Source organism: Coffea arabica, chromosome 2e (genome assembly GCF_036785885.1).
Source record: "Coffea arabica cultivar ET-39 chromosome 2e, Coffea Arabica ET-39 HiFi, whole genome shotgun sequence".
NCBI lineage: Eukaryota > Viridiplantae > Streptophyta > Magnoliopsida > Gentianales > Rubiaceae > Coffea > Coffea arabica.
In genome coordinates, this window is record NC_092313.1 from 64170706 (window position 1) to 64191708 (window position 21003).

The 21003-nt window shown below is 36.5% G+C and overlaps 1 protein-coding gene across 1 annotated transcript; it reads right to left on the reverse strand.

Annotated features, from left to right (window-relative positions):
• Positions 1–15123: 15123 nt before the first annotated feature.
• On the reverse strand, positions 15124–15513 carry LOC140036398 (uncharacterized). Its single transcript, XM_072077787.1, has one exon. It carries the CDS (start codon positions 15511–15513, stop codon positions 15124–15126), a length of 390 nt encoding a protein of 129 aa, XP_071933888.1.
• Between the last annotated feature and the right edge of the window lie 5490 nt (positions 15514–21003).

The following is a 21003-nucleotide window of genomic DNA, read 5'->3' on the forward strand; positions in this document are numbered from 1 at the left end:
AGGTGAAGCTCAAAGTCGATATGGTCTTCGTTCTAATGTTAAGCCCAATTAATTATTTAGTTTGGAATATACGGGGAGCATCTCGAATGGATTCACTTCGATACTTAAAAAATATGGTTCTAGACTTTAATGTTAAAATACTAGTGTTACTAGAACCGAAGTCAGAGGTGGGACAGTTCGAGGTTGTTCAAAACTTTCTAAAATTTTAGTCGGCATCGTCTTTTGTTAACGAGAAAATATGGATTCTTTGGGATTTGAACTTGAATGTTACTTTTAATGTTTTACGATGCAACTACTTGACATGGAAATTAGTACACCTAATGGGTTGCTATTTTTCTCAGCAGTCTATGTGTGGTGTGCAAGAGCTGTAAGGAGGCCACTTTGGAGTGCTATGGAAAGGTTGGCAGATTCAAGGCAAGGGCCGTGGATGTTGGCTAGGGATTTTAACATTATTGCTGAAGCTTCTAAGTGGTTGGGGGGTCTCCATTTATTGTCAGGAACATGGATGAGTTTAACATGGCTTTATTTAATAGTGGTTTACTGTCAATGGATTTTGAAGGATTGCCATACACTTCAACGAATGGTATAGTTTGGCAGCAATTGGATAGGGTATTGATTAATCAGGACTGCAGTGTTTATGCAATATCAAAAGTATCACACCTTGCAGGGGACAGTTAGACCATGAGCCATTGTTGATTAAGTGTGGGACATGAAGGCAAAGGGTTTCATCCTTTAGATATCTAAATGTATGGGCGAGACATCCAAATTTTCTACAAATGGTGGAGGAGGTATGGGGAGAGGCTACTGTGGTGTGCACTATGTATGATTTTTTTTAAAAATTACTGCCTGTAAGCAAGGAGTTGAGGATATGGAATAAGGAGGTTTTTGGCCATATAAAGTGCAGGGCAAATGAACTGGAAGACATTATGCATGAGAAGGAGCAGAAATATGATACCAATAGAGATGTAGTATCCAAGGTGGAGTATCATGAAGCCAGGGCTACTTATATGAATCAGTTGGCTATAGAATGTAGTTATTGGCGCCAAAAGGCACAAATTAAATAGATTCAAGCAGGTGATACGAATACCGCTTTTTCCATTCCATTATTAGGTAGCAAAGGTGTTCGAATTATATTTCTAGAATATGGAATTCGAAGGGGCAATGGTTGGATGGTATTGAGGAGATCAAAGGCTTGGCAGTGGATTTCTTTTGAAAATCTATTTAGATCTGATAGAGACATTGATAGACACCCAGTGATGAATTTTAGGTTACGCAGGTTTCCCAGGAGGACAATGAGAGTTTGATGGTTGTACCCACTCTGGAGGAGCTCCGTGAAGCCGTTTTCTTAGTTAGTGCTGACAGTGCTCCTGGGCTAGATGGGTTTGGGTCCAGTTTTTATCAGGATTGTTGGGAAATCATCAAAGGGGATTTGCTAGTGGCAGTACAAGATTATTTTAAAGGAGGATGGTTGCCTAAGGGCATTACTAGTACGTTAATTGTATTGATACCGAAAGTAGAGAGGGCAACTCAATGGAGGGAATTTAGGCTAATTAGCTTATGCAACATAAGCTCAAAAATTATATCTAAGATTATGACAAGTAGGTTGAATAAATTTTTGCCCAACATAATTTCTCCATGGCAGTCAGGTTTTATTCCAGGGCGACAAATTATTGATAATATTTTATAGGCCCAAGAACATGTGAATGAAATTGAGAGGAGATTAGAAGTGCCGAACCTACTGTTAAAACTCGATATGGAGAAAGCATATGATAGGGTTATGTTGAGGGCTTTCGAATTCCAAGAAAATGCAGTAGATTTGATTTTTTGCCTAATGGGAAAGCAGCAAGTTTCTTTCGATCATCCCATGGGGTTCAGCAGGGGGATCTTATTTTCCCGGTCTTGTTTGTGTTGGTAGTAGAATTTTTTGGGCGGGGGCTGCATTGGTTGTTTCAATAGATGCTCAGAGATTTTTTCAGGTCGGTGCTGATAAAATTCCATATTTAGCTTTTGCAGACGATGTGGTCATTTTCACGTGATTGTCAAAAGCAAATTTAGAGGCCATTAAAGATTTTTTTGATCAAAATCAGCGGTATTTTGGACAGAAACTTAATATCATGAAGAGTGGATATGTGTGTTCATCGAGGACACCTGCAAAATAGGTAGAGATGGTGTCAGTAATACTTGGGTTTCATCATCAATCTTTGCTGCTGGTTTACTTGGGTGTTCCAATCTCAAGAGGCCGCATTCCCCCAATCCTTTTTGATGGGATAATTGCAAAGGTACGGGCAAGGATCTATCATTGGAGCGTAAAGCTATTTTCCATGGGGGAAAATTAATTCTTATTCGTCACGTGTTGAACTCAATGCCATTGTACCTATTACAAGTAATTAAGCCACCTAAGAATGTCTTAGAGACCTTAGGAAGGATCTTTAATTCTTTCCTTTGGGACAAAAGGCAGGATGTCAAAAGAATACATTGGGCGGCATGGGAGAAGATTTGTTTCCCTACAGAGGAGGGGGGATTAGGAGTCAGAGCTTTGGGTGACATGGATATGGCATTTGCTTGCAAGTTATGGTGGTAGTTGAGGCAGCAGGAGTCCATCTGGGCAAAATTCATGTACTCCAAATATATGAGGGACCAACACCTGTTAGTCGTTGAGACATTCCGACTGAGGGGCATGTGGAAATGGTTGTTGGACACTTGAGAGGTGGCAGAGAAGCAAATTAGGTGGAGCCTAGGAGCGGGTATAGTAGATTTCTAGTTGGACATTTGGTGTGGAATTGTGCCGCTAATTGATATGGTTCCAGCAGAAGCGGAAAAACCTCACTTCCTAGTGGCAGAGTTCTTTGGACGGGGAGGTTGGAATGTGGGAAGGTTGAAACAGTGGGTACTGGGGACACTAGTTGAGAGCATATTCTGTTGATACCGTTTGATCCGCAGAGCAAGGATGAGATCAGTTGGGGTCTATTAGCAACGGGGAAATTTTCCTTGGAGTCAGCATGGGAACTGTTTAGGCAACAAAAAAGGGCAAATAAAATAATGTGGAGTAGTCCTATTCCTTTGAAAATTTCTATCTCTGCATGCGTCTATTACGTCAGTTTCTTCCTTTGCATTCAAATATTTGTAAGAGAGGTATCCCTATGGTGTCTCGGTGTTCCTATTGCTTGGAGGCAGGATAAACCCTGGTACATCTCTTTGTCAATGGCTCAATTGCAAGGGAGGTTTGGAATTACCTTGCGAATATGTTTGGTGTCCTTTCATTGTCTTTTGAGAAACTATTAATGTTATGGATGGAGTGGTATGCATCAATAGAGCAGATTCCCAAAAATCATATAAGGTGCATAATTCCAATAGTAGTTTGCTGGTTTATGTGGAAAGAAAGGAATAAGGTGCACAATTGTTGCTTAAACCATGTCAGGTGCAAGTGATGGTTGTTGCTTGGAAAAGACCCTCAAGAGGACTATATAAATTAAACACCGATGCTAGTGTGACAATTGATGGGGCAAGGGGGTAGGGTGTTGCGAGATTTGAAGAGTAGACTCATTTTTGTGTTTTATAAGGAATTTGAGGTAGCTGATGTTTTAGTGGCAAAGGGATTGGCGTTGTTGGAAGGGCTTCAAATATGTGTAATAAGGCAGACACAAGGGATTCAAGTGGAGGTCGACTCTATGTTGAAGTCTAGGAAAACAGAGGGTTTGAGGTATTGTCAGTTGTTACGAAATGTTGGAAGATTACTGAAAGTGGTATCAATCTCCTTTATTCACATTTTTCGGGAAGCAAATACGGTTGCAGATAGGTTGGCAGCGCTAAGAGGGCAAGCAACTAAGGTTTTTGAATCTTATCAACAACTACCTAGGGAAGTTCGAGCATGTTTAGCCCTAGATGCTTGGGAGTTCCCGTCAATTAGACGAGTTAGGGACATTGAAATTAGATAGGGTAAACCAGGCATGGGTGAGAATACCTAAAAAACATTGTAAGATTTATGACATGGAATAAATAAGGGAGTGTCGCCCCTCCCCGAATTTGGGGTCTTTTGGCAAAAAAAAAAATCCTAATGCCAACGTTACCGTCAACTAGTCAACCCCATATATTTTCATTGATTTTGTTGGGCCCATTAAAAAAAATTGAGTCAAATGAAAGCTGCTTGAACCTCTCACCAAGCCTATTTAAACCGACTTTTGCTGAAACTACTAGTTGTGATGGTTCAATAAGCTTTGAGAATTTCAAAATGCAAGAGTCTGGTGATGAATCCATGAAAGGAGAATCAATATTCCAAATTCACATACAAGCAATCATGAATACCAGTAGCAGGGAAATAGACATCAATTTTAAGAGGGAGGGAAAGGAAGAGGGTGGAGAAAGGAAGGGGGAGACGGAAGGGGAGGAGCGGTGGAGATGGATGACGAGAAGGGAGAAGGGGAGAGGTAGAGGTGGTGGTGGTGGGTGGAAGAATAAAACGTTTTAAAATTTGGTAGTTTTTGTTATTTTTTATTTTTATTTTATAAGTTAGTGTTCTAGATTGTATATGTTTTTATAATTGTTACTGTAGACTTTACAAACAAAAATAGTTTTTGAAAAAAAAAAGCGCTCATGGACGCGAATAGTTAGTTTAGGAGTTTAGAATAGAAAAGAGAAGAAGAGAAAGAAGTTAGAAAAGAAAAGAAATGATAGAAAAGGATCCAAATTTCTATCTAAGTTGTTTAGGAGTTTTAAAAAAGAAAAGAAGGTAAGTAGTTTGCTTTTGTTTGGGAATTGAAAACAAATGAAAAGAAAAGATACTCAAATAAGTTACTTTACAAATTTGCCCTTTTTGTAACAAATGTGAATTAAATAAGTTAAGAGACTCATCGGGAATAAAAAAATGTTGTGTCATGATTTTAAGGGCAATATTGTCATATTAAAAAATTCACCTAAAGCTCCGTGCCTTCCTTCCTTTTCCACCCAACTTTGGGAAGAAAGTTTTACAAGTCATAAAGGAAAGTGAAATCTTTCCATCTTTTCTTTTTCTTCTCATTTTTGCACTCAAACGATGGAAAAAATTTATAATCCTTTCAAAACTTTTCTTTTCTATTCATTTCCTTCCTCCCAAACTAGCTAGAAGTGTTGATTAGTCATTAAGTTTCTCTTAAGCTATCTACTAATAGTGTAGCAACCATTTCTTTAAGCAATAATTTTAGAAACCTCCCTTAAAACTTCTAACAATATCACCTAACATTCTTGAGGTTTCAAAAATTTTACTTAACTTTCTTATTTTCAAATTTTTGTAACATTTAAACTCAATTTAAAATATACTATTAAAATACTCATCTTAAAAGAGAGAACATAGTTTCTTTCCAACATTGCCCCTTTGGTTGCCTCACTATTACAAAATTAAAAGTATATTAATCAAAAGTTAAAAACAAAGACAAAACTATGAAGATGTAAATGCGAAAAAAAATTATTTAAAATGTTTTCAAACTAGCAAAAGAATTTTTTTTGTCTTCCTTAGGGTTCAATTATTTGGTGCTATAATAGGAAGACGATTATTTTGGCGGAAGGGTAGATTTCTTGTATTAAAGTGTTGCAATTTAGAGTGTTGATTATGATTTTAAAACTCACCTTTGTTTGTTTGATATGCTAATTAGGTGGCTTTTAGGTTACCAAATAAAGAAATCTTTCCTTTTACATAAGTTGTTTTGAGTGAATTTATGAAATTAATAAATTATTTAGCATTTTCATTTTTTATTCATATCGATGGCTTGGAAATTTAAAAAAAAAAAAAAGAAGTGTTTGAAATTGTATTTATAAATTATTTGAGATGGCTAACAAAAATTAAAGTTATTTTGAGTGAATTTAAGAAAATTTACAAGTTATTTAGCAGTTTCATTTTTTTATTCATATTGATGGCTTGGAAATTTAAAAAAAAAAAAAAAGAGAAAGTGTTTAAAATTGTATTTATAAATTATTTGAGATGGCTAAAAAAATTAATTTGAAATGCTCTCAAGATGCAGAAAAAAAGTTATTTCATTTATATGGTATGGATTATTTTTCACGTGTTTTGTAAATTTTTAACATCGTTTGTCCTAATTATCAAATAAATTTTCTTAAAGGATACCAATAAAAACTTACAACTTTCCATTAAAGAAATGAATTCTTAAATTTTCAAAATTTGAGGGATTTCAAATTAGTTTGTCACAATAATTAAGGAGCACAACAAAAGGACAATTTTGGAATGAAATTATCGATACACTTCAAACCAATTTTTAAAGTGGATTTGATACACTTTCAAATCCTATATCAAATTAACATTAGTTTTATACAATTTGAGTTTGAAATTAGTTTTATCAAATTACAATTTCAATAATTAAAGAGCACAACAAAAGGACAATTTTGGAATGAAATTATCGATACACTTCAAATATGGGTTTGAAATTGTTTATGGATTTGATACAATTCAAACAACTCAAATCCTATATCAAATTAACATTAGTTTTATAACATGTTATCAGCACGAGCCTCTACTTCTGAGCAAAAATGAAACACGAGACTCTGCCAAGATTCTACCCGTGTCAAATCAACTATTGGTGTTTCCTCGGGTAACCCTTGACAAACCATTGAGGTAAATATCTTTTCCACAAACTTATTTCATTTTCTTATGGTTAATTTCTGAGTAATCATGAAGTACAAGTGCCTACAACTAAGCAACCAATACGCATAAACTAATAATTTTTTACATCTTTGAGGTTATATTTCTCCTTTTAATTCTACTTATTTATCTTTATTATCATAAGAATTAAAGAATTGTTTATTATGAATACTTACCTCCTGTTGCGAAAGGATCCACTTGTCCTTTGAAATACTTAAAAGAAAGGATTCGACCACCAAAAATGGTCGTTCTTTAAAGAAAAAGCTTTGCCCACTTAAAGGTGGTCATTTTTTCAAAACTCTAGTATGATAAATTTGCAGAAACATAATTCTGCAATATTCAAAATTACTTCTCAGTTAAAATTGTGTAGAGAAAATTTTACTCATGAGATACATTGAAAATGATATTCTCCACAAATTATTCCTCAAATATGCTCTTGTAGTAGCAATATCGAGAGAAAAATTTGAGAAGTATTATGTACTTATTGCATGTTAATTCTAGTCCATTCCTAGGAGTGTGCCGCGCCCCTTTTTTTTGAAAAACAAAACAAATCTATAGGATTTAGGTGTTAGAAAAATGAATTTTTCATTTGGAAAATGAGTTTTTTATTTTAGAGAATAAACAAAAGAAAAAGGGCCTAAAATGGGACTTAAAAAGTGCGACGGTTTTGGCTCAAAATAATAATCTAAAAAGGATTTTTAAGAAAAATAAGAGTCGCCACTTGGTATTGAATTAAGGTGTACCAAGACACCCAAAATATGTTTTTAAATAAAAAATAAACAAAATCCTTTTTAGACGACTCCAGATCTTCGAAAAACAAGAGAAAAGAATTCGGGAGTCACGGTTGAAAAAAGGGAAGACAAAGATTTGATCTAAGGCACTCTTTCAACCTAACCAAGGCTAATTGCGTGATTTAGTCAAAAATTTTCTTAATCTAACTTATAACACTTATCACATTTGGATGTTTCTACATGAATGCAAATCTAGACCTAAAGGACATCGAGAGAGTCGAAATATCTTTTCAAAATTTAATCGGTGCAAATCACATTAATTGTGATACCCAAAAGTGATTCTTAGAAGAGGTCACGAATATGCAAAAATGAGACTCAAAGAAAAGAAAAATTATAATATATAAATATACGTGGGCTAAAGGGGAGGAATGCAACATAACGGGTATAAGGGGTTAAAATTCGTGATTTTAATTTTCCTTTTTATAGAAAAGATACGAGCGTGCTAAGGCTAAGAAGTCATACTCGTCCATTTCCAATATTTGAAGGGTGACTCTCCTAATTCTAATCAAGCAAATGAACTAACTTATGTCTAATTTCCTAAATGGAATGCAAGTCTAAATGTCATGTTTTGCACACATAGGGGTTAAGGGGATAATATATATATGAAATATCATGCAAGATGAGAAAAATACCCTAAGAATGAAAAATATGTATGAAATGCGACGAATGTCATGCAAAAGTGTGAATTTAGCGTGAAAGCGGTTTAAAGGGTCTAGCATTGGACTAACCTATTTCTACAAGTTTTCACTAGCGTTGGACTAGTGAGAAGTTGGGGAGAAAGGTTACAACTAGCGCTGGACTAGTGTGGTGACGTCATGCATTTATTATAACTAAATAAATCATATAAAATATAATTAAAGCAAGGAAACACATAAAACACATAAAGCACATAACACATAGGCATGATATCTAAATACAAAAATCCTAAAAAAGTGAGTAAACACATAAGCACATAAGCATGCAAGCACCCAAGCAAATAAACGCAAATAAGAGCCTAACTATTACATTCGAAGCCCTAACTACAATTTAAAGGGGGAATTCTAAAAATAATAACTTAACTATTACCTTTATCTAACTAAATACATTTTTAACAAAAATTAAAACCCATCTATTACATAGGCTAGCTAAATACATGTCTTGATCATCTATCCATTACAACTTTGCATTTTAATGCCTCTCAAATAATCATCAAAATTAATTAAAACAAATGAAACTTAAAATGAATAAGAACGATTAATTAAGAAAAATACTCAAAACATGCATTTACACATAAAAACATGTTAGAGCACATAAAAGAGGTTGAAATAATAAAAGAGGTTACCTCCCTTAAAGTGGTGATTAAATGGGGTGAAATTTGCCCTACTTATGCTCCAAAATGAACAAAATGATTAAGGCACCAATTTAATTAAAAAGAAAGGGAAATAATCATGAATCTACCAATTAAAACACTTAAATGAAGTATAATTAATAATTAAAGAAGATAAACAACTTGTATTTTAAAAATCATAACTATTGGGGATTTAATTGCAAAAATTAAGAAAGTTTTGGGGGTCAAATTATAATTATTACAAAAATTAGGGGTCAAATTGAAATAAAAATAAAGTTTAGGGACCTATTTGTAATTAAATTAGAAAACTAATTTAAAAAGAACCAAAGTTTTTAGGGTCACAGTAAAATAACTTGAAATCTAGGGATCGTCCTGCAATTAAATGCTACCAGATTTCTTAACAAAACAAACCTGGCCATTTTTGCTTTTTGTTTGGGCCAAAGGCCATCTGACCCATCGAAAACCGAAGGTTAAAAGAGACGGTCCAACCCAGCTTTTGACCAAGCAAAAATCCAACTAAAATGTATGGGTTTTGGCCTCCAAGCCCAAGACAAACCCAATAAAAATACCCAACCCAACTCCAAATAACCCAAACAAATTACCAAAATCAATTCCCCTTTATTTTACCAAAACCCAACAAATAGGTAAACTAAAAAAATGTTAAAGTCTAATTTCATCCCAAAATCCAGAATTAATTAACTAAAAAGCACACTTAAAACCTAGAAAGGAAGATTAAAGCTTAAAAGAGGTAAAAATGATTTATTTGCAGAAGTTTCTGGGTTACAACAGAATTATCTAAACTTTAGGGGTTAAAGTGAAATTTTTAGAGATTTGCATATGCATCTTCTTCGTTAGCTTTCTCTGCAACTTTCCTGGGTTTCATTTCCAGCAAACGCACGAAGCAAGTTCCAAACAAGCGAGCTCTTATAATTTATGTACTTTAATTTCACAACCCAACACTAAACACAAACAGAAAAAGGGTAATAATCAAGAAAAATCATCTAAAAAAAACAAGTGGCAAGCTCATCAACCCAACAGCAAAAAGGTTCCAAATTCACGTCCAAAAGGTCTTGTTCTTCATAAAATGTGTTGAACCAAACAAAAAAAAATGATATGGTTACCTGAGGATGATGTTGAGTTCGAGTAGGAGCCCAGAAATTGTGAAAAACGTGTGCAAATCCCTAGAAACGAAGGCAAGAAACTCCTCTGCAGTAAAATGCAGCGTTGATGAACCAAAAATTTGAAGCCTTGATTCAATTGACTTGGAGACGCTTTTCCTGAATATTTTCTGAACGAAAGCCGTCAGATTACAACCCAAGAGAGTGGAAAAATCAAAATTTCGACCTAAAAATATGAAATAAAGTCGGGATTTGGTGATGAAATGGGCTGATCAATCAGCCTGGTACCAGTTTTTCTAAAAAATTTTGCTGTCATTTTTCTTTTCTTTTTCTTCGTTTTCTCTCCTTTTTCCTCTGCTTTTTCTTTATTTCTCGCCCCCTCTACTCTCTCCGCCGGTTCTCTTAATCTCTCTTGTCCTCTCCTCTTTTCCAGCCTTTCTTTTTACTTTTATATCAAATCAAAAAATATCAAACCCTCCCTTCAAAGGTGAGAATGAGCTGAGGTTTTTCATAGCAAATTAGATCCACTAGATGGTTGTTATTCTAGAAGATTCTTGATGTTTGGATCAAGGCCAGGTGGCCACGTACTGAAGTGATCAAATGGAGGGAAAAAATGGAAGAAAATGAGTGAAAAATGGGGAGGAATTTTTTGCAGCTGTATGAAAAGAGGAGAAACCCTGCGCGCGCGCGTGGGTTTTCTTTTTTTTTTTTTTTTTTACAAAAATTGCACTTTTCATTTCTCTTTGTACGAAGAATAGAAGAAACCCAACGCGTGCAATGGTTTTACTTTTTTTTTTTTTACAAATACCACACTTTTCATTTCTCTTCTTTTTTTTTCTTGCTTTTTAATTTCCTTTCAATCTAATTTTCTAAAAGGAGTTGAAGGTGATAAATAGTATAAAATTTAAACAAAGTAAAATAATAATAATAATAATAATAATAATAAAATGGACAAAAGGGAATAAAATAAATTATTAAAATTTTGGTGTCTACAACTTGCTCCTCTTTGTCTGAATTTTGCAAAAATTCAAAACAAAAACGTAGACACCAACTTATTTATCTGTCTAACTTAATTATAACTGATACTACTAGTAAAATCTAATGAATTGAAAAAATCTAAACCTAGAAAATAAAAGGGTTGGTAGGACAAAACCCAAACTCAACAAAATAAAACGGTCAGTGGGATAAAATCCAAACCCAACAAAATAAAAATGATCGGTAGGATAAAACCTAAACCCACCGTGGTTGGTGGGATAAAATCCGAACCCAACAAAATAAAAAAGATCAGTGGAATAAAATTCAAACCCTCCAAGGTTAGTGAGATAAAATTCAAATCCAACAAAATAAAAACGGTCGGTAGGATAAAATCCAAAACCACCGTGGTTGGTGGGATAAAACCCAAACCCAACAAAATAAAGGGCCTGTTTGGAACCTGAGTTTTTTGGGAGTTTGTCTAAAACTTTATTGTAGTGCACTGTAAAAGTTTTTGAAAAAATTTTGTAGAAGTTTTTGTAAGGTAAAAACATTTTTTTCGCTTTCTCTTTCTTTTTCTTTTCTTTCCTCTCTTTTTCTTCTTCTTCCATCCCCCTCCCCCTTCCCCGTTACCTCTGCTGCTTGAACAGGCTACATCTTTGCAATCCACTCTCTTTCTTCATTTCCCCCAAGCCCACCGGCCTCCGCATTTCGCCAACCGCCTTCACATCCACTGCACCATCACCGCTATCATCAACGTACCATTCACGGACAACAGAGACAGCACCCACCACACGGTAGGCTTTAGAGCCGAAATGGTAGAAAAAGCAGAGATCTTCAGTTCTCATGGACTTCATATTGTTCTGGGCTTGCTTGTTCTTGACGCCGTCCCATTTGGATACACCACCATTGGCTGCTTGGTCCTCCCATGACCACTCCCCTGGCTCCGTTTTTTATGGGCAATTTTCCTTCTCCCCCTCTCCTCCGCTTTCCCCGCCACCCTCACCCTCCCCCGGTGCGATCTGGTCTAGCGACCAGATCGGCCAGAGGGGAAGGGGAAGGGGAAGGGTGGTGGGGGAGGAGTGGGAGAGACGCAGAGAGAAAAAAAAAAGACAGAGGGGAGGATGGTAGGGGAGGAAGAGAGGGAGAGGGAAAAAAGGGAAAAAAAAAAAAAGACCGGAAGAGGCGGCGGAGATGGTGGCCAGCGACGGAGGTGGTGGGAGGGGAGGAAGAAGAAGAAAAGGGGAAGAGAATTTTTTTTTGTTTTGGATATTTTAAGTGTGTAGGTTAAAAACTTTGATAAGCTTTTGAGGTTCCTGTAGCACAAGTTGTTAAAAAACTAGTATAATAAAAACATTGTAAAAAACAGGCCTTCCAAACAAGCCCAAAATCGATCGAATAAAATTCAATCCTAACAAAGTGGGATAAAACTCAAATCCGCCGAGATTGGTGGGATAAAATCTAAACCCGTTGAAATTGGTGAGATAAAACCCAAATCCAAACACAACAAAATAAAAACGGTCGGTGGGATAAAATCCAAATTCGTCGAGATTGGTGAGATAAAATTCAAACTCAACAAAATAAAATGGTCGGTGGGATAAAATCCAAACCCATCGAGATTGGTGGGATAAAATCCAAATCCAACAAAATAAAAGGTCGATGGGATAAAACCTAAACCCGCCAAAATAAACGTTCACATGAAAATGAATTTGAATCAAAAGATGTGGAGTGATTTTTGTCATTGTTCTAAACCAATATTAGACTCACTTAAGTGATCAGATATCACCTTTGTAATAAAATTGCCCCAGTGTAGGTCAGACCTGACTGAATAATTGCTCTGTTCCTCTAAGAAAACGTATGTAGTTCAATTCTGCAAAAGAGAATAAAATGGTCGCGACGAAATATAGTGCCTCCACCGTGCGGTCCCTTAAGCCCTGAGAAACATGAGTCTTTTAATATCAAGTAACTGTTCGATTCAAAAATCTTGTGTAATCCTCCTTCGGCCTGCTAGTAACTGTTCCCAGCCAACTATGCTTAGACCATAAGAAATATGTTTATGCACCAATTACGATAAATTACAGGATTTGTCTCTTGGCCGAGTTTGAACAAAAGTAAATAAGAATTTTAAACAAATTATCTCATGCAAGAACACCAAATAGAGTAAAAATAATTTTTCAACTAGAAAAAAATGACTCTTATTAAGTTTACGAAAACAATTTGTAGACAAATTTTGATGGTCCTTCTAAGATGAGCAAACGTTACATTTAACCTCTTCGAATATCACATTCTTGAATATTCAGTGCTGCCAAAAAACCTCAATACAAGAATAATTCCTAACGAACATAATCACCAGTTTTTTAACAGTCGACCCTTAGTTTTTCATTTTTGACTCAGTCGGTGATTTCAAACCCTATCTTAGCATTCATTCGGATTTTCATCAAGGTTGCCCCCGCCCATTTATTTTTCTTCTTCTTCTTCTTCTTCTTCTTCTTTCTTCTCTCTCTTTTATTTTTTTTCTTTTCTTTTGCTTTTTTTTTATTTTTTAAAAGGCGCCCTTTTGGATTTTCACCTAATGAACAATTTTAACAGCAGCCTAATTGATTCAGAAATATGCTCCAAAATTAATGATATCAGTGTGACAATTCTTCCCATGCAAAATCGGTGAAGGTGTGTTGACATCATTTGCCATTTGATTAAGCAATTTTCATTTCAAATATTGCTAAAACGGAGGCCTAGACTTCATGGATTTTGTAACGGAGTTAGGTGTGGTGTTAAAAAATGTTAAAACTTGAAGACAAATTTTGAAGGGGTTTCAAAAATCATAAAACCGCATCCTAGAAGCTCTTGCCCTAATTTAGAACTATTAAAACTATAAAATTGCCCCAGTTTGGCTCTTTTCTTCTTCTTTCTTTTTTTGTTTTTTTTTTGTTTGTTTTTTTTGTAAATGAAAGATAAAATTTGCCCCAATGTGGGGTTTGCGATTTTTAGGAGGCTATCAAACAAAGGAATAGATTATTCTGGAGGTTCAAAGGGGAGAACTAGAGATAAAATATTTAAAGGGAAAAGAAGAAGGCCCACCTTTTAGTCCACGTTAGACCGTATTTCAAAAAGACAATTCACATAATCAAATAAAAAATTTCTTCCACATGTCTGAATTGATTGGCTGAGGAAAAATCTGTCGGTCCATCTCTATGAGAATAAGTGCTCCTCCGGACAATACCTTCTTAACAATAAAAGGTTCTTGCCAATTTGGGGCAAATTTTCCTTTAGCTTCATTTGGATGGAAAGAATTCGTTTCAAGACTTTGTCCCCTTCTTGGAATATGCGAGGTTTGATTTTTTTATTGTAAGTGCGGGCCATTCGCCTTTGATAGCACCATCCGTGGCAAACAGCATATAATCCCTTCTCATCAATCAAAAATAGTTGCTCGTGTCGTTGTTTAATCCATTCAGCTTCCTCCAACTGAGATTCTATTAAGATACGCAAAGAGGGGATCTTGACCTCTGCGGGTAATACTGCTTCTATGTCATACATGAGAGAATAAGGCGTTGCCCCAGTAGAAGTTCTAATTGCCGTTTGATAAGTCATTAATGCATATGGCAACTTCTCATGCCAATCTCGGTGTCTTTTCGTCATTTTGCGAATAATTTTCTTCAGATTTTTGTTTGCAGCCTCTACCGCTCTATTCATCTGAGGCTTGTAGATAGTCTTATTCTATTGTTTGATCTTGAATTGTTCATATAATTCATTTACCATGTCATTATTGAGGTTTTTGGCGTTGTCAGTGATCAGTGTCTCTAGCACCCCAAAACGACAGATAATGTGATCCCTTAGAAAATTAGATACCACTTTCTTGGTCACGCTATTGTAAGATGCTGTTTCAACCCATTTGGTGAAATATTCGATCGCCACCAAGTTGAATCGATGCCCATTCGAAGTTGGGGGATCAATAGTTCTAATCACGTCCATTCCCCACATTGAGCAGGGTCAAGGAGCAGCTATACTATGTAATTCCATAGGAGGAGCATGTATAATATCAGCATGCATTTTATACTTAATATATTTCCCGACAAAATCTACACAGTCGTGCTCCACGGTAAGCCAAAAATATCTTGTTCTCATGATTTTTTTAACCAGTAAGTGCCCATTCATATGGGGTCCGCATACGCCACTGTGCACTTCTTTCATCATATATTCAGCTTCTTCTCTATCGATGCATCTTAGAAGACCCAAATATGATGTTCTCTTATACAACACCTTTCCATTCAGGAAAAATTTTGACTACATTCTTCACAAGAAACTTTTGGCAGTTGAATCAACCCCTGGAGGGTAAGATTCTATCTTTATGAATTTCTTGATGGCGCTATACCATGGGTGATTGTTAGATGTCTCTCCCACAGCCAGACAATGTGCCAATTTATCTTGGAACTGAATCTGAATAGGTTCGATTACCAGCTCGTCTGGGTGTCGAATCATTGAAGACAAAGTGGCCAGAGCATCAGCGAAAACATTGCAAGTGTGAGAGATATGCCTGTATTCCAAACTTCTGAATTTATTGGCCAAACTGAGCAGACTACAATGATACAGCATGATCTTCGAGTCTCGAGTCACCCATTGTTTGAGCATTTGATGCACCAATAAATCGGAATTACTGAATACGATCAAATTCTTTATCTCCATCTCTATTGCTATTTTTAATCAAAAAATACAAGTTTCATACTCAACCATATTGTTAATACAAGGAAATCGTAATTTAGCAGCGACGGGGTAATGATTTCCCTCAGGTGACACTAAAATAGCTCTGATTCCGGCTCCAAAAGAATTTTAAGTCCATTAAAGAATAATCTCCACCTAGAGTATTGCTCGTTCATGTCTTCTGATACGCCAATAAATAAGATCTCCTCGTCAGGAAAATAGGTATGCAATGGTTGGTAATCATTTTTTGTTGGATTCTTGGCCAAATGATCTACTATAGCTTGACCCTTAATTGCCTTCTGCGTAGTGAAAATGATATCGAATTCTGAAAGAATCATTTGCCACTTCGCCATACGTCCCGTCGATATAGGCTTTCCTAACAAATATTTCAGAGGGTCGGAACGGGAAATGAGGTAGGTAGTGTGACTAAGCAAGTAATGTCTCAACTTCTGAGCAGTCCAATTTAAAGCACAGCAACTCCTCTCAAGAAAAGAATAATTGGTCTCGTACCCAATGAACTTTTTACTGAGGTAATAGATGGCTTGCTCCTTCTTTCCTGAATCATCATGTTGTCCCAATACGCACTCCATAGTTTCATTCGGCACAGATAGGTATATGATCAGAGATCGACCGGATTTGGGTGGCACTAAGACCAAATGGTTCAACAGATAATCATTGATCTTATCGAAAACTTGCTGACATTCTTCGTTCCAGTGCATCGGTGCATTCTTTTTCAATAATTTAAACAAAGGCTCACATGTAGATGTTAACTGAACGATAAATCTATTGATAAAATTGATCTTTCCCAAAAAGCTCTTTGCGCCGTTCTGAGTCTTCAGTATAGGCATCTCTCGTATTGTCTTGATTTTCGCTGGATCGATCTCAATTCTCTTTTTACTGACAATGAACCCTAACAATTTACCGGCGAGAGCTCCAAAAGCACATTTTGTAGGATTCAGATTCAAATTGTATTTTCTCAACCTTTCGAACAATTTCTTTAAGTCAACCAAATGATCCTCTGCCTTTTTAGATTTAATGATAATATCGTCTACGTAAACTTCCATCTCCTTATGAATCATGTTGTGGAACAAAGTGGTCATAGTCCGTTGATAGGTAGTTCCAGTATTCTTCAATCTGAACGGCATTTTTCGATAGCAGAAGGTTCCCCACGGAGTAATAAAAATAGTCTTCTCTCTATCTTCCTCGGCCATCAAAATCTGGTGATACCCAGCGAAATAGTCACCGAAAGATTCAATTTCATGCCCCGCAATATTGTCCACAAGAATGTGAATGTTTGGTAACGAAAAATCATCCTTCAAACTGGCTTTGTTGAGATCCCGGTAATCGACACGGACTTGCACTTCTCCATTTTTCTTCAGAGTAGGTACGGGATTTGAAAGTCAAATGGGATAATGAGACACCATGATGATTCTGGCATTGAGCTACTTCTCGATCTATTCCTTGATTTTGAGACTCATATCTGGAGTCGGCAATCTGTGAACCACTATGTCTGTTGAAATTTCAGGCATATCATTATACGACCATGTAAACACATCTTGAAAAACATGGTTAAAAATTCAATCATCTCTTATCTCTGCCCCTTATTCAAGTGCACACTGATTTTGATTTCTTTAACCTCCGTCTTAATGTCAATGTTAATAATTTCTGTCTCTTCTAAGTTCGATTTGAATTTCTCCTCATGTTGTTCAAGAATCTTTGAAATAGACTCAGACTCTTCCTCGCTATCACTTTCATTTTGAATTTCGAATTTCTAAATTTTAAATTCGTTAGAGATATCGAGTAGGTAATTATTGAATTCCAGAATAGTGATATCCGAAGGGTCAAACGATTTTATTTTTGGCCATCTGAAAATAAACTAAACATGCACAATAAACAAGTAAAAAATAATAAATATTGACAAAAATCTTCCATTTCATTGAATTTAAAGAAGTAGACAGACATTAGAATAAGACCGAGAACTTTGCAAACTGAAATATCATTTAAAACAAACACATTCCCAATAGAACTGTGCAGTAGAAACAGACTTTCATTTAAACAAAATGCGTATTGACATGATACTGAGAGGAAGAAAATAACTAAAAACAAAGTAGCTTTTTGTCATTGATTTCAGCCAACAATCCCCTAAATTTATCGAAATTTTCTTCGAGAGGGAAGGTAATTTGCAGTCCAATTTTGCATGGTTCCTTCAGGGATAGTCGGGAACTCTATTTCTTCTAGTGGTTCATCCTCACAAGTGACTCAGACGAATAGCTGAGACAGGCCCATTTCAATCTCTTCAATCAGGCTCTCTTCATGTAATTCTGACAATATTACTCCAGATAGCCGAGAAAAAGTGTAGTGCAATGGTGGGATACTCATAGGGGTCTGCTTTCCCTCCTTTTCTGCCTTGTTACGAACTTGCATATCTTTCTTATCCTTGGTAGTTGGTTGGAATCCCAATCTGAATGTGTCCTTCTTTTCAAAAACCTCTATAGGCTCCAAGATACCTTGCAAATTTCATCCCAAACCTTTGCCAAATTTAAATCCCCCTCGTATCATTTTCTTAGTCATTTTATACTAGCTTCCGAAAGACCCATCTTTGTCAACGAATTTTCCTTAGACATCTAATTTACAGATACAATATCAGCTACATGATGGGAGAACCAAAGTTTTTCTACCATTCTCCTCCTTTAATGTAGAATTAATAATCATGATGCAATCGTCCTCGGCAGACACAGTAATAAGTTGATCATTGACAATGAACTTCACTTTCTGATAGAGAGAAGAAGGAACGACACCAGAAGTGTGAATCCAAGGTCGTCCAAGTAACATGTTATAAACGCTCGAGAATTCATGACTTGGCAAACCGCTTGAAGGTCTTATCTCTAGTACCAAATCAACTTCGCCCATTGGTTTCCTTCTGGCTCCATCAAATCCTCTTATTATTGTTACAGATGTCCGCAGTCTAACATTCAAAAGTCCAAGTTTCATGAAAATGTTCCATGGGCAGATGTTTAAGGTAGATCCGTTGTCTATCAAAACTCTAGACAGTAGCTTTCCATTGCAGCGCACTGAGATATACAACGCCTTATTATACCCAATGCTTTCGGAAGTCAAGTCATCATCAAAAAGCTTATGTGATTAGCAGTTAGAACAGTTTCCACAATGTGTGCGAACTTGTCAATTGGGATATTCTTTAGTATCCGAGCCTCCCCCAGAACCTTAAGTAATGCCTCTTTGTGCAATTCAGAGGTTCACAGCAGGTCTAAAATGGAAATCTGGGTAGGCGTTCCATCCAATTGCTCCATGACCTTGTACTCATTCCTTTTCAGCATTTTAAGAAAATTTAATGCATCTTTTTCGGTCACGAACGACTTAAATGGCATAGGGTTCTTCTCTACGATCTTCGCAAGTTTGGCAACAGTAACCCCCTCCTCTTTAGGCACCTCAACATCCCCGATCAGTAGAGCAGGCTCACTATAGTCCCATGATACTTCTTGCAAGTTATGTACAGGTGATTGTTTAGGAAATTCGAGCACCACAGGTTCCGGTAAATCCAACACAAAAGGCTCTTCACTATTTTTCAACGGCTCTTCCTCTAGCACAAAAGGTTTCTTGACTACTCCAATTACTTCATTCTCATCCACGATATATTGGGCGGGCTCCCCAAACGTCTCGTTAGTGGTAATGCCCCCTACAATGCCCTTGTGTTCAGGAAGTGAATTTTTACTGACATTTGATCCTGACTCAACTCTTCTTCTCAAAAGTATATCTCTAACTTCAATCATGTCTTGAATCTTATGTTTTAATACCAAACAATTGATAGTAAAGTGTCCAGGACTTTCAGAATGATATGCACAAATGGCTTGAGAAGCATAGCCAACAGGGATGCCCCTATAGTAGGTTTTGGGAGGAACCACGCCAATTTTACCAGTAGCCTTAAGTTGCTCGTATAATTGGTCAAGAGGTCGGCTCAAGTTGGTGAAGGTTCGATATTGATTTTGATTTTGGGTTTCATTGGTTTGAGGATAGTTATAGGTTTGGTTATTTGACTGAACTAATCTTGGATTAAAAGGAAGTCGAGATCGAGTTTGAAAATTTGGTTGAAAATTTTGGAAAGGTGGTACAGATATGTTTGTGTAGTTGGGTCAAGGGCGGGGATGGTCGACAGTAGTGTGATGGACAGGATGGGAGTTTGGGTAATACGGGTAGGGGGATGAGTAGGTGGGTCGGTTCTGAAATTTGGGTCTAGTCGAGGGGCCCTGATCTCAGACGAAAGCATTTTCTCCTTCCTTCTTCTTGAACTGAGGTTTCTTGCCACTACTACTTTGACTTTGCAAAGCTTCCAATTGTATTTTCAAAGTCAACACGTTGACTATCTTTCCTATTTTGACGAATTCATCAAATTCTTCTAACTTATTTATAATAGCTGCAAATAAGCATCTAGTCATTTGAAAAATTTTCTCAAAATAAGGCGGGTCATGAGTTTTGATAAATGTTCAAACAATTTCATCCTCGATCATAGGGGGTTCCATTTTAACAGCTAGGCATACGTCTTATGATCTTCCGACTGTTTCCTCTTGGTCCCCTCAAGCGTGGTTCTCGTCGGTGCGAGTTCGCAATTGCACTCATACTGCCTCACAAAAGTCGTAGACAGATCTAACCAAGTTTTCATCTCTTTAGGTTTCAAATTAGAGTACCAATCCAAAACATCACCCTCCAAGCTTTCAGGAAACAAACGTACAGATAAGTTCTCTTCATTTACTGGCTTTCCTAGTTTATTTGCAAACATGCGAAGATGCGTTTTTGGATTTTCGGTGCCATTATATTTGCTAAATTTGGGAGTTTTAAAACCCATGGGCAATTGCATGTCCAAGAAGAGGCAGAGTTCATCATAGTCTAAACCCCCGTACTTGTTCAAACCTTGACTTTTCTTCATAAATTCATCGAATCGATCCAATCTTTTCAGTAGATTTTTGTCAATCGGAGCGGAGGACTCGCCCATTTCTACCTTTGTTTGAAAGGCGGTGTCCAACATGAAAGACTTTGTGGTGGGGTGATGGGGTTCTTGAGAGTCACAAGGAATGTTCATGTTGATTTGTGGATAGCTTTGGAAAATCTAGTGGCTAACCGGGTTGACAAAGATATTGCTTAGGTAGATGTGTGGTAAATTGGGGATGAGATATGTAAAAGTGCCTTCAGTCGGACTTGTGAAAGGTGGAATGAAAGTAGTTGGATGATGTGACATGTGGGATGGTGGGTTTTCTAGTTCATGTTGGTTATTTTTGGCAAGTACTTGATTGTTTTGGACACCGCCATTATTGTTCGAGACCAGTTGATCGATTATATGCTTCTGTGTTGCCATTTTCGCACTCAATTCATTGAATCTATTCAACATTTCACTTAATTGGGTCTTCAGATTTGCAGTATCTGAAAATGGGATTAATGCAGACCTCTCTGATGATTCTGGATAAG